Source organism: Oncorhynchus nerka, linkage group LG27, assembly GCF_034236695.1.
Source record: "Oncorhynchus nerka isolate Pitt River linkage group LG27, Oner_Uvic_2.0, whole genome shotgun sequence".
Taxonomy (NCBI): domain Eukaryota; kingdom Metazoa; phylum Chordata; class Actinopteri; order Salmoniformes; family Salmonidae; genus Oncorhynchus; species Oncorhynchus nerka.
The window spans coordinates 97,035,111-97,048,946 of NC_088422.1; the positions used below are offsets into that span (position 1 = coordinate 97,035,111).

General features: G+C 49.3%; 1 protein-coding gene across 1 annotated transcript in view; it reads left to right on the forward strand.

Annotated features, from left to right (window-relative positions):
• usp8 (ubiquitin specific peptidase 8) overlaps nucleotides 1–13,836 on the forward strand; it is a 52,957-nt gene that overhangs the window by 112 nt on the left and 39,009 nt on the right. Inside the window, exons 2-9 of the mRNA XM_065012395.1 lie at nucleotides 2,178–2,345; nucleotides 4,201–4,345; nucleotides 5,170–5,255; nucleotides 5,529–5,658; nucleotides 7,339–7,378; nucleotides 8,724–8,895; nucleotides 9,093–9,255; nucleotides 10,078–10,219. Coding sequence (XP_064868467.1) covers nucleotides 2,178–2,345; nucleotides 4,201–4,345; nucleotides 5,170–5,255; nucleotides 5,529–5,658; nucleotides 7,339–7,378; nucleotides 8,724–8,895; nucleotides 9,093–9,255; nucleotides 10,078–10,219 — 1,046 coding nt within the window. The remainder of the gene's footprint in view (nucleotides 1–2,177; nucleotides 2,346–4,200; nucleotides 4,346–5,169; nucleotides 5,256–5,528; nucleotides 5,659–7,338; nucleotides 7,379–8,723; nucleotides 8,896–9,092; nucleotides 9,256–10,077; nucleotides 10,220–13,836) is intronic.

Below are 13,836 nucleotides of genomic sequence, written 5' to 3' on the forward strand. Positions count from 1 at the left end.
GACCCTGAGTTTATAAGCGCGGATATCGACTCTGCCGGTCGAGCATGCTTTTGCGGCACAGTAAATAGCGCGCTGGACTTCTGGCTAGAAGGTCAACGGTTCGAGACCTGCTCCCTGCTGTTTCAGTACAGTAAATTCATAACAACCTAACCATTACGAAACTTCTAATCGATCAAATAGGCCTCACGTAGCAACGGTTGTTTAGAAAAATCGGGTTGATTCTAGCAGTGATATGTTCTACATTGTTGATAAAGTTTTGCCATTTTGAACAAATACGCCCCCTTGAGTTCTTCCGGGAATCAGGAGTCAGCTGACTAGGGCTCGTCACTAGTTACCACAGCCACACAGTCATAAACCCCGCCTGTTTCTAAAATATATATTATTAAAATGCGATTATATACCTAACCCTAACCACACTTCTAACCATACGCTTTTTTCTAACCCTAAATTAAGCCCCCAAAACACTTTTTTTTAAATAACATTTTTCGACATAGCCAATTTTTACTTTGTGGCTGTGGTAACTATCGGAAAACACTAGAAAAAACTGAACAAGACAACAGTGCAACGTTATGGTAAGTTGTATTATTTCCTCTTTTCAAACGTATTCACTTGCTATCTCATCATTGCAATAACTTAGAGGCTATTCGCCGTTATAGTTACGGTTATAACGTCTTTGTCGTTACCTAGCTAATCATCCATAAGCTGACAGAGCCTGTTCGAGTAAACAACTACAGTGAAAGCTAGCTAGCCTAGTTTAGCTAATAAACTAGCTATCCTGCTAACAAACTAACTTGACAGATGGGGGGGTTGGCTAGCTACTGCACTTCCTGATGAAACATTACTTAGGGAGCTACCTGGCTTGCTAACTTAAAGTTTTGCGAACGTACTAGCTAGTAGCAAGTCCAATGTCACATATATTATATTTACAATTTCGTCAAATAAATTGTCTGGTTTCGTTTCTTGGAAGCCTTGCTAAATGCACAGTTCATGTTTACATCTTGCTTGGATGCGTTACTCCAGCTGACCCGCCAAAGATAATCATACGTAACGTTACACTGGAAATTGACCCTCAGGTACACAAATCACAATACAGTACTTTGCTTGGTCATTCAGAGAACAACCGCTTACTAACAAAAACGTCAAAAGCGTATTGGACATGGTTCTACACTGAACAAAAATATAAACGCAACATGCAACTTTTTTTTATTTTTCTGAGTTACAGTTCATTTAAGGAAATCAATCAATTTCAATAAACTAGACGTGTCTGTAGGCAGCCCGGTACCAGCCTGACTAGACGTGTCTGTAGGCAACCCGGTACCAGCCTGACTAGACGTGTCTGTAGGCAGCCCGGTACCAGCCTGACTAGACGTGTCTGTAGGCAGCCCGGTACCAGCCTGACTAGACGTGTCTGTAGGCAGCCCGGTACCAGCCTGACTAGACGTGTCTGTAGGCAGCCCGGTACCAGCCTGACTAGACGTGTCTGTAGGCAGCCCGGTACCAGCCTGACTAGACGTGTCTGTAGGCAGCCCGGTACCAGCCTGACTAGACGTGTCTGTAGGCAGCCCGGTACCAGCCTGACTAGACGTGTCTGTAGGCAGCCCGGTACCAGCCTGACTAGACGTGTCTGTAGGCAGCCCGGTACCAGCCTGACTAGACGTGTCTGTAGGCAACCCGGTACCAGCCTGACTAGACGTGTCTGTAGGCAGCCCGGTACCAGCCTGACTAGACGTGTCTGTAGGCAGCCCGGTACCAGTTTAAACATTGAATGGAAGTACTTTAGTGCAAAAATAAATAAATAAGTGGTTAAATATTTTTTAAACAAATCCTACAAAGTCCTCATCTTTGTTATTTCTCTCAGATATAGGACAGCCACTTCAAAACATACGTCCATTTGATTTATCCCTCACCGACTTTATCACAGTTGCGACTGACAGTATTTTTCAGTTCCAACCCATTTCTGGCGGCCTTCCTCCTTAAGTTTCCAAAAACCACAAGCGATGCATGTTAACGTTCAGACCGAATGTCTGGCCTCTTAAAGTCCCCTGGGAGAAGATGCCTCATCAATCGGTGATAAAGGTCGTTGGCCTCTATGAACGGGGCAGGCAAGGGGTTAATAATAATGATAATAATAATAATAATAATAAAAGCTATTTGATTCAATTGTTCTGTCTTTCCAGAGCGCTGAGGACTGGAATATGTGAACATTGTACAGTGCTGGTGATATATAACCCACCGTTGAAGATGCCTGCGGTGTCCCGCGGGGCGAAGGACTTGTACCTCTCTACTAACCTGGGGGACCTCAACAAGAAAGCTGAAGTCAAGCCGGACAAAATCAACACCAGGAGGTAAGCTGTTGTTCTGGCATGGATGTTATTTAAATGGTCCTGGTAACAGGCCTGTTGTTCTGGTATGGATGTTATTTAAATGGACCTGGTAACAGGCCTGTTGTTCTGGTATGGATGTTATTTAAATGGACCTGGTAACAGGCCTGTTGTTCTGGTATGGATGTTATTTAAATGGTCCTGGTAACAGGCCTGTTGTTCTGGTATGGATGTTATTTAAATGGACCTGGTAACAGGCCTGTTGTTCTGGTATGGATGTTATTTAAATGGTCCTGGTAACAGGCCTGTTGTTCTGGTATGGATGTTATTTAAATGGACCTGGTAACAGGCCTGTTGTTGTTCTGGTATGGATGTTATTTAAATGGTCCTGGTAACAGGCCTGTTGTTCTGGTATGGATGTTATTTAAATGGACCTGGTAACAGGCCTGTTGTTCTGGTATGGATGTTATTTAAATGGACCTGGTAACAGGCCTGTTGTTCTGGTATGGATGTTATTTAAATGGTCCTGGTAACAGGCCTGTTGTTCTGGTATGGATGTTATTTAAATGGACCTGGTAACAGGCCTGTTGTTCTGGTATGGATGTTATTTAAATGGTCCTGGTAACAGGCCTGTTGTTCTATGGATGTTATTTAAATGGACCTGGTAACAGGCCTGTTGTTCTGGTATGGATGTTATTTAAATGGTCCTGGTAACAGGCCTGTTGTTCTGGTATGGATGTTATTTAAATGGACCTGGTAACAGGCCTGTTGTTCTGGTATGGATGTTATTTAAATGGACCTGGTAACAGGCCTGTTGTTCTGGTATGGATGTTATTTAAATGGACCTGGTAACAGGCCTGTTGTTCTGGTATGGATGTTATTTAAATACAGACACTGGCTGGACACAACAGGCCTGTTACCAGGATCATACGGACACTGCTCTTGGTAACAGGCCTGTGTTCAATTCTCCAGCTATGTCCCGTTGTGTGTTCCAGCTATGTCCCGTTGTGTGTTCCAGCTATGTCCCGTTGTGTGTTCCAGCTATGTCCCGTTGTGTGTTCCAGCTATGTCCCGTTGTGTGTTCCAGCTATGTCCCTTTGTGTGTTCCAGCTATGTCCTATTGTGTGTTCCAGCTATGTCCTATTGTGTGTTCCAGCTATGTTCTATTGTGTGTTCCAGCTATGTCCAGAGTGTATGGTAAATGTTCTGTTGTGAGTTCCAGCTATGTCCAGAGTGTATGGTAAATGTTCTATTGTGTGTTCCAGCTATGTCCAGAGTGTATGGTAAATGTTCTGTTGTGTGTTCCAGCTATGTCCAGAGTGTATGGTAAATGTTCTGTTGTGTGTTCCAGCTATGTCCAGAGTGTATGGTAAATGTTCTGTTGTGTGTTCCAGCTATGTCCAGAGTGTATGGTAAATGTTCTGTTGTGTGTTCCAGCTATGTCCAGAGTGTATGGTAAATGTTCTGTTGTGTGTTCCAGCTATGTCCAGAGTGTATGGTAAATGTTCTGTTGTGTGTTCCAGCTATGTCCAGAGTGTATGGTAAATGTTCTGTTGTGAGTTCCAGCTATGTCCAGAGTGTATGGTAAATGTTCTGTTGTGTGTTCCAGCTATGTGTATGGTAAATGTTCTGTTGTGTGTTCCAGCTATGTCCAGAGTGTATGGTAAATGTTCTGTTGTGTGTTCCAGCTATGGGTATGGTAAATGTTCTGTTGTGTTTTCCAGCTATGTCCAGAGTGTATGGTAAATGTTCTGTTGTGAGTTCCAGCTATGTTCTGTTGTGTGTTCCAGCTATGTTCTGTTGTGAGTTCCAGCTATGTCCAGAGTGTATGGTAAATGTTCTGTTGTGAGTTCCAGCTATGTTCTGTTTTGTGTTACAGCTATGTCCAGAGTGCCTGTAAGATCTTCAAGGCTGCGGAGGAGTGTCGTCTGGATGGAGACGAGGAGAAGGCCTATGTTCTCTACATGAAATACCTAACGGTTTATGATCTCATCAAGAAGAGGCCCGACTTCAAGCAGCAACAGGTACCAACCGTGGTCCATTAGTTCACACCGTACCACCGACGGTGGCCCTGTCGAAAACAAGTGTTTCTTTATATGGACACGTTCAGGTTATAAACCTTCCTTGTTCTTCCGTTTGGTCCCTAGTGAATACGACCCATGTTTTGCTACTCAGACCACAGAGGGAGTTCAGTGGTTTTTCAGACTGTAGGAATGTAATGGGGGGCTCAGCGTGTAGAGGGGAGAACATGGGGGGGGGGGGGGGGAGTAGTGGCTGAAGAGGGATTCAACCCCATGCCGACACGGGCTGTGTGCTTGTAGACTGCAGAACTAGTGATGAGCCACACTCCCACACGGGACTGTTATGATACTGGCCATATTGAGGGTTCGAACCGTACGAGGACAAGGCTTCCTACCGTGATTTCACGCTCTATTGATTTCCCCGATTGTTTTTTATTTTACCTTTATTTAACCAGGCAAGTCAGTTATGAACAAATTCTTATTTTCAATGACGGCCTAGGAACAGTGGGTTAACTGCCTGTTCAGGGACAGAACGACACATTTGTACCTTGTCAGCTCGGGGATTCGAACTTGCAACCTTTCGGTTACTAGTCCAACGCTCTAACCACTAGGCTACCCTGCCGGTTATAGAATAGTACTGTCTTAGTCGAAGTGGGATGCTGCTGGTTTCACGTTAACCATCAATACTAAAGGTACTTGACTTTCGCGGACATTGTGAAAAGTCATTCTGTTTGGCAACGACACAGTGTATTGATTTTGGCCAGCTGGTTTTTCCCCGTTGTTGAGACCGCTGTCATCTGAAGCACCTTTCCTCTCTGTTGTCCAAGGAGTTCTTCCTGTCCGTGCTGGGGCCCACCAGCTTTAAAAAAGCCATAGAAGAAGCCGAGAAACTCTCTGAAAGCCTTAAACTCAGGTTGGTGTGTCGTCGTCGTCATTTATTCACAGACACTACGTTCACTATGTGCACTTTGTACTGGATGTTACTAAATCAACTGGTATTCAGTTGGCATAGGTTTGAGCTGAACTTCAATAACCCTGAATGGTTTGAAGGAGACCATGGACTTCGCCAAAGACGGAGATACGTTGATTTGAAGCTATAGAATCTCAGCCTAATGCTTCTACAGCTTACTGTTTCTGTTTTCCTGTGTGTGTGTGTGTGTGTGTGTGTGTGTGTGTGTGTGTTTAGGTACGAGGAAGTCGAGGTTCGCAAAAAGCTTGAGGAGAAAGAGAGACAAGAGGAGAAGAAAAGGAGGGAGGATAAGACGGAGAAAGATGGAGGGAGGGCATCTCCGAAAGCAGGGAAAGAGATCAAGAAGGTAGGTCCCTGAATGATGACGAGGACACAACAGCTCTATCGAAGGCTGTGAGGTCGATACGTAAGCTCTGTCAGCACCACCCCTGTCGACACCACCCCTGTCGACACCACCCCTGTCGACACCACCCCTGTCGTCACCACCCCTGTCGACACCACCCCTGTCGACACCACCCTGTCGACACCACCCCTGTCGACACCACCCCTGTCGACACCAGTTGTCGACACCACCCCTGTCGACACCACCCCTGTCAGCACCAGTTGTCGACACCACCCATGTCAGCACCAGTTGTTGACACCACCCCTGTCTACACCAGTTGTTGACACCACCCCTGTCGACACCACCCCTGTCTACACCACCCCTGTCAGCACCAGTTGTCGACACCACCCTGTCAGCACCAGTTGTCGACACCACCCCTGTCAGCACCAGTTGTCGACACCACCCCTGTCAGCACCAGTTGTCGACACCACCCCTGTCGACACCACCCCTGTCTACACCACCCCTGTCTACACCAGTTGTCGACACCACCCCTGTCGACACCACCCCTGTCTACACCACCCCTGTCTACACCAGTTGTCGACACCACCCCTGTCTACACCACCCCTGTCAGCACCAGTTGTCGACACCACCCCTGTCAGCACCACCCCTGTCAGCACCACCCCTGTCGACACCACCCCTGTCGACACCACCCCTGTCGTCACCACCCCTGTCGACACCACCCCTGTCGACACCACCCCTGTCGACACCACCCCTGTCGACACCACCCTGTCGACACCACCCCTTCGACACCAGTTGTCGACACCCCTGTCGACACCACCCCTGTCAGCACCAGTTGTCGACACCACCCCTGTCAGCACCAGTTGTCGACACCACCCATGTCAGCACCAGTTGTCGACACCACCCATGTCAGCACCAGTTGTTGACACCACCCCTGTCTACACCAGTTGTTGACACCACCCCTGTCGACACCACCCCTGTCTACACCACCCCTGTCAGCACCAGTTGTCGACACCACCCTGTCAGCACCAGTTGTCGACACCACCCCTGTCAGCACCAGTTGTCGACACCACCCCTGTCAGCACCAGTTGTCGACACCACCCCTGTCAGCACCACCACCCCTGTCGACACCACCCCTGTCTACACCACCCCTGTCTACACCAGTTGTCGACACCACCCCTGTCGACACCACCCCTGTCGACACCACCCCTGTCTACACCACCCCTGTCAGCACCAGTTGTCTACACCACCCCTGTCAGCACCAGTTGTCGACACCACCCCTGTCGACACCACCCCTGTCAGCACCAGTTGTCTACACCACCCCTGTCAGCACCAGTTGTCGACACCACCCCTGTCGACACCACCCCTTTCTACACCAGTTGTCTACACCACTCCTGTCAGCACCAGTTGTCGACACCACCCCTTTCTACACCAGTTGTCTACACCACTCCTGTCAGCACCAGTTGTCGACACCACCCCTGTCGACACCACCCCTTTCTACACCAGTTGTCGACACCACCCCTATCGACACCACCCCTGTCGGGCACCAGTTGTTGACACCACCCCTGTCAACCCCACCCCTGTCAGCAATAGTTGTCGACACCACCCCTGTCAGCACCAGTTGTTGTGGTTGAGAGTTGGTCCTTTAAGATGCTGTGGTCTCAGTTGTAATGTTCTGTGTTCTAGGTAAAAGAGCAGAAGGAGTTGAAAAATTTAACTTCAAAAGGTAAGGATGGTGACCAGCAAACTGACTCAAATGCTTTTTAAAACATTTCAGAATTTGAGGTAATACGAAGTTATGACATGAATATAAGTTATTTTACACAACAGGTTGATGTTTATTGATTTATCCATCTTTTATTATCCCCTCCGTACCTCCCTCTCTCCGTACCTCCCTCCCTCTGTACCTCCCTCCCTCTGTACCTCCCTCCCTCTATACCTCCCTCCCTCTGTACCTCCCTCCCTCCGTACCTCCCACCCTCCCTCCCTCTGTACCTCCCTCCCTACCTCCCTCTGTACCTCCCTCCCTCCCTCCCTCCCTCTGTACCTCCCTCCCTCCCTCTGTACCTCCCTCCCTCCCTCTGTACCTCCCTCCCTCTGTACCTCCCTCCCTCCGTACCTCCCTCCCTCCCTCTGTACCTCCCTCCCTCTGTACCTCCCTCACCTCCCTCCCTCTGTACCTCCCTCCCTCTGTACCTCCCTCCCTCTGTACCTCCCTCCCTCCGTACCTCCCTCCCTCCCTCTGTACCTCCCTCCCTCTGTACCTCCCTCCCTCTGTACCTCCCTCCCTCTGTACCTCCCTCCCTCTGTACCTCCCACCCTCCCTCCCTCCTCCCTCCCCCTCTGTACCTCCCTCCCTCCCTCCCTCTGTACCTCCCTCCCACCCTCCCTCCCTCCCTCTGTACCTCCCTCTGTACCTCCCACCCTCCCTCCCTCTGTACCTCCCTCCCTCTGTACCTCCCTCCCTCCCTCTGTACCTCCCTACCTCCCTCCCTCCCTCCCTCTGTACCTCCCTCCCTCCCTCTGTACCTCCCTCCCTTTGTACCTCCCTCCCTCCCTACCTCCCTCCCTCTGTACCTCCCTCCCTCCCTCTGTACCTCCCTCCCTCCCTACCTCCCTCCCTCTGTACCTCCCCTCCCTCCCTCCCTCTGTACCTCCCTCCCTCCCTACCTCCCTCCCTCTGTACCTCCCTCCCTCTGTACCTCCCTCCCTCCCTACCTCCCTCCCTCTGTACCTACCTCCCTCCCTCTGTACCTCCCTCCCTCCCTACCTCCCTCCCTCTGTACCTACCTCCCTCCCTCTGTACCTCCCACCCTCACTCCCTCTGTACCTCCCTCCCTCTGTACCTCCCACCCTCCTCCCTCTGTACCTCCCTCCCTCTGTACCTCCCACCCTCCCTCCCTCTGTACCTCCCTCCCTCTACCTCCCACCCTCCCTCCCTCTGTACCTCCCTCCCTCTGTACCCTCCTCCCTCTGTACCTCTGTACCTCCCCCGTACCTCCCTCCCTCCCTCCCTCCCCTGTACCTCCCTCCCTCTCCCTCCCTCCCTCCCTCCCTCCCTCCCTCCCTAGCTGCGGTGTCAGCGGGAGGGATCACAGCAGAGGGGTTGTTCAAGATGATGAGGGACCAGGCCATTACGGTCATTGTGATGGACGCTCGCTGCCTCCGAGACTTCCAGGACTCACAGATCCAGGTCCCCACCCAGACTGTCATCAGTGTCCCAGAGGAGGCTATCAACCCTGGGTACGGAGGGAGCGATGGGTGGAGGGTTGTAATGGTTGATCCAGGTCTCCACTCTGACCATGCCCAAATAAATGTATTAAAAACGACTAATAATCACTACGGGCTACAAGCTGTCTTCTCTGGGGCCACATTCAGCCCGTGGGCCGTGTGTTGTGCACCCCTGCACTGGGTAACAGGTCATCATTCTGTTCCCACAGCATCACAGTGAACCAGATTGAGGCCAATCTACCTGATGTGTCCAGAGAGACGTGGAAGAGGCGGGGGTTCGTAGATTACATCATCCTACTGGACTGGTTCAGCTCTGTTACTGACCTCAAACTGGGAAGCACCTTACAAAGCCTCAAAGATGCTCTCTACAAGGTAACATAACATAGTGTGTTCCCTGCAATGATCCCTCAGTCAGTGTGTTTCCATTGAGGTAATGTGTGTTCCATTGAGGTAATGTGTGTTCCATTGAGGTAATGTGTGTTTCCTCAGTCAGTGTGTTTCCATTGAGGTAATGTGTGTTTCCATTGAGGTAATGTGTGTTTCCATTGAGGTAATGTGTGTTTCCATTGAGGTAATGTGTGTTTCCATTGAGGTAATGTGCGTTTCCATTGAGGTAATGTGCGTTTCCATTGAGGTAATGTGTGTTTCCTCAGTCAGTGTGTTTCATTGAGGTAATGTGTGTTTCATTGAGGTAATGTGTGTTTCCATTGAGGTAATGTGTGTTCCCTCAGTCAGTGTGTTTCCATTGAGGTAATGTGTGTTTCCATTGAGGTAATGTGTGTTTCCATTGAGGTAATGTGTGTTTCCATTGAGGTAATGTGTGTTCCCTCAGTCAGTGTGTTTCCATTGAGGTAATGTGTGTTTCCTCAGTCAGTGTGTTTCATTGAGGTAATGTGTGTTTCATTGAGGTAATGTGTTTCCATTGAGGTAATGTGTTTCCATTGAGGTAATGTGTGTTTCCATTGAGGTAATGTGTGTTCCCTCAGTCAGTGTGTTTCCATTGAGGTAATGTGTGTTTCCTCAGTCAGTGTGTTTAATTGAGGTAATGTGTGTTCCCTCAGTCAGTGTGTTTAATTGAGGTAATGTGTGTTTCCATTGAGGTAATGTGTGTTCCCTCAGTCAGTGTGTTTCCATTGAGGTAATGTGTGTTCCCTCAGTCAGTGTGTTTCCATTGAGGTAATGTGTGCTTCACAGTGGGACAGTACCACTATCCTGCGTAGTGAGCCCATGGTTCTGGAGGGAGGCTATGAGAGCTGGCTCCTCTACTACCCCATGTACACATCCAACGCCAAAGTCAGACCGCCCCGAACACACAGCTACAGCACCCTCCCACAGCGTGAGTACCCCTTATCCCTTACCTTAACCCTAACCCCCAGAACACACAGCTATAACACCCTCCCACAGCGTGAGTACCCCTTAACCCTTACCTTAACCCTCACCCCCCGAACACACAGCTATAACACCCTCCCACAGCGTGAGTACCCCTTATCCCTTACCTTAACCCTCACCCTAACCCCCAGAACACACAGCTATAACACCCTCCCACAGTGTGAGTACCCCTTAACCCTTACCTTAACCCTCACCCCCCGAACACACAGCTATAACACCCTCCCACAGCGTGAGTACCCCTTATCCCTTACCTTAACCCTCACCCCCCGAACACACAGCTAGAACACCCTCCCACAGCGTGAGTACCCCTTATCCCTTACCTTAACCCTCACCCCCCGAACACACAGCTAGAACACCCTCCCACAGCGTGAGTACCCCTTAACCCTTACCTTAACCCTCACCCCCAGAACACACAGCTATAACACCCTCCCACAGCGTGAGTACCCCTTAACCCTTACCTTAACCCTCACCCCCCGAACACACAGCTATAACACCCTCCCACAGTGTGAGTACCCCTTAACCCTTACCTTAACCCTAACCCCCCGAACACACAGCTACAGCACCCTCCCACAGCGTGAGTACCCCTTAACCCTTACCTTAACCCTCACCCCCCGAACACACAGCTATAACACCCTCCCACAGCGGACCACATTCACATATTTCTGTCTGTACCCCAAACACACCACAGCACTGAGCTATTCGCCGTTCAAGCAAGAAATACAGTCTGTAGGAAATACAGCCGGTATGACTCTGCCTGCAGAAATACAGCCGGTATGACATACAGCCGGTATGAAATACAGCCGGTAAGACTCTGCCTGCAGAAATACAGCCGGTATGACTCTGCCTGCAGAAATACAGCCGGTATGACTCTGCCTGCAGAAATACAGCCGGTAAGACTCTGCCTGCAGAAATACAGCCGGTATGACTCTGCCTGCAGAAATACAGACGGTATGACTCTGCCTGCAGAAATACAGCCGGTAAGACTCTGCCTGCAGAAATACAGCCGGTAAGACTCTGCCTGCAGAAATACAGCCGGTAAGACTCTGCCTGCAGAAATACAGACGGAATGACTCTGCCTGCAGAAATACAGCTGGTATGACGCTGCCTGCAGAAATACAGCCGGTAGGAAATACAGCCGGTATGAAATACAGCCGGTATGACATACAGCCGGTATGACATACAGCCGGTATGAAATACAGCCGGTAGGACTCTGCCTGCAGAAATACAGCTGGTATGACTCTGCCTGCAGAAATACAGCCGGTAGGAAATACAGCCGGTATGACTCTGCCTGCAGAAATACAGCCGGTATGAAATACAGCCGGTAGGAAATACATCCGGTAGGACTCTGCCTGCAGAAATACAGCTGGTATGACTCTGCCTGCAGAAATACAGCCGGTATGAAATACAGCCGGTATGAAATACAGCCGGTATGACTCTGCCTGCAGAAATACAGCCGGTATGAAATACAGCCGGTGTGACTCTGCCTGCAGAAATACAGCCGGTATGAAATACAGCCGGTAGGAAATACAGCCGGTAGGACTCTGCCTGCAGAAATACAGCCGGTATGAAATACAGCCGGTATGACGCTGCCTGCAGAAATACAGCCGGTATGACTCTGCCTGCAGAAATACAGCCGGTATGAAATACAGCCGGTATGACATACAGCCGGTAGGAAATACAGCCGGTATGAAATACAGCCGGTAGGACATACAGCCGGTAGGAAATACAGCCGGTAGGAAATACAGCCGGTGAAATACAGCCGGTATGAAATACAGCCGGTATGACTCTGCCTGCAGAAATACAGCCGGTATGACATACAGCCGGTAGGAAATACAGCCTGTATGACTCTGCCTGCAGAAATACAGCCGGTATGAAATACAGCCGGTATGAAATACAGCCGGTATGACTCTGCCTGCAGAAATACAGCCGGTATGAAATACACAGAAATACAGCCGGTATGACTCTGCCTGCAGAAATACAGCCGGTATGACTCTGCCTGCAACATACAGCCGGTATGAAATACAGCCGGTATGACTCTGCCTGCAGAAATACAGCCGGTATGACATACAGCCGGTATGAAATACAGCCGGTAGGACTCTGCCTGCAGAAATACAGCCGGTATGAAATACAGCCGGTAGGACTCTGCCTGCAGAAATACAGCCGGTATGAAATACAGCCGGTATGACTGCTTGAACGGTGACTAGCTCAGAGACACATGATACCATGACACGACCCCAGGAATCAATAGAACATCAGTCAGAGATTCACAAATTGGATGTAACATTCAAAATGAGTCAGTCTTTCCTTTTTAAGTTGATATGCTACTTCAGCATGGTGCCGTCTAGGTGTTGATGGAATTGATCCCACGTTGTCAGTTAGCTCCGTTTTAACATGGTGTTCAACTTTGAGATCTCATCTTTCTCCTGGTGTAATTGAACCCAGGGTAGGGTAGTAGACATATACAGTGGGGAGAACAAGTATTTGATACACTGCCGATTTAGCAGGTTTTCCGACTTACAAAGCACGTAGAGGTCTGTAATTTCTATCATAGGTACACTTCAACTGTTCGAGACGGAATCTAAAACAAAAATCCAAAAAATCACACTATGATTTTTAAGTAATTAATTAGCATTTTATTGCATGAAATAAGTTTTTGATCACCTACCAACCAGTAAGAATTCCGGCTCTCACAGACCTGTTAGTTTTTCTTTAAGAAGCCCTCCTGTTCTCCACTCATTACCTGTATAAAAGACACCTGTCCACACACTCAATCAAACAGACTCCAACCTCTCCACAATGGCCAAGACCAGACAGCTGTGTAAGGACACCAGGGATAAAATTGTAGACTTGCACAAGGCTGGGATGGGCTACAGGACAATAGGCAAGCAGCTTGGTGAGAAGGCAACAACTGTTGCAATTATTAGAAAATGGAAGAAGTTCAAGATGATGGTCAATCACCCTCGGTCTGGGGCTCCATGCAAGATCTCACCTCGTGGGGCATCAATGATCATGAGGAAGGTGAGGGATCAGCCCAGAACTATACGGCAGGACCTGGTCAATGACCTGAAGAGAGCTGGGACCACAGTCTCAAAGAAAACCATTAGTAACACACTACGCCGTCATGGATTAAAATCCTACAGCGCATGCAAGGTCCCCCTGCTCAAGCCAGCGCATGTCCAGGCCCTTCTGAAGTTTGCCAATGACCATCTGGATGATCCAGAGGAGGAATGGGAGAAGGTCATGTGGTCTGATGAGACAAAAATAGAGCTTTTTGGTCTAAACTCCACTTGCCGTGTTTGGAGGAAGAAGAAGGATGAGTACAACCCCAAAAAACACCATCCCAACCATGAAGCATGGAGGTGGAAACATCATTCTTTGGGGATGCTTTTTTGCAAAGAGGACAGGACGACTGCACCGTATTGAGGGGAGGATGGATGGGGCCATGTATCGCGAGATCTTGGCCAACAACCTCCTTCCCTCAGTAAGAGCATTGAAGATGGGTCTTCCAGCATGACAACGACCCGAAACACACAGCCAGGGCAACTAAGGAGTGGCTCCATAAGA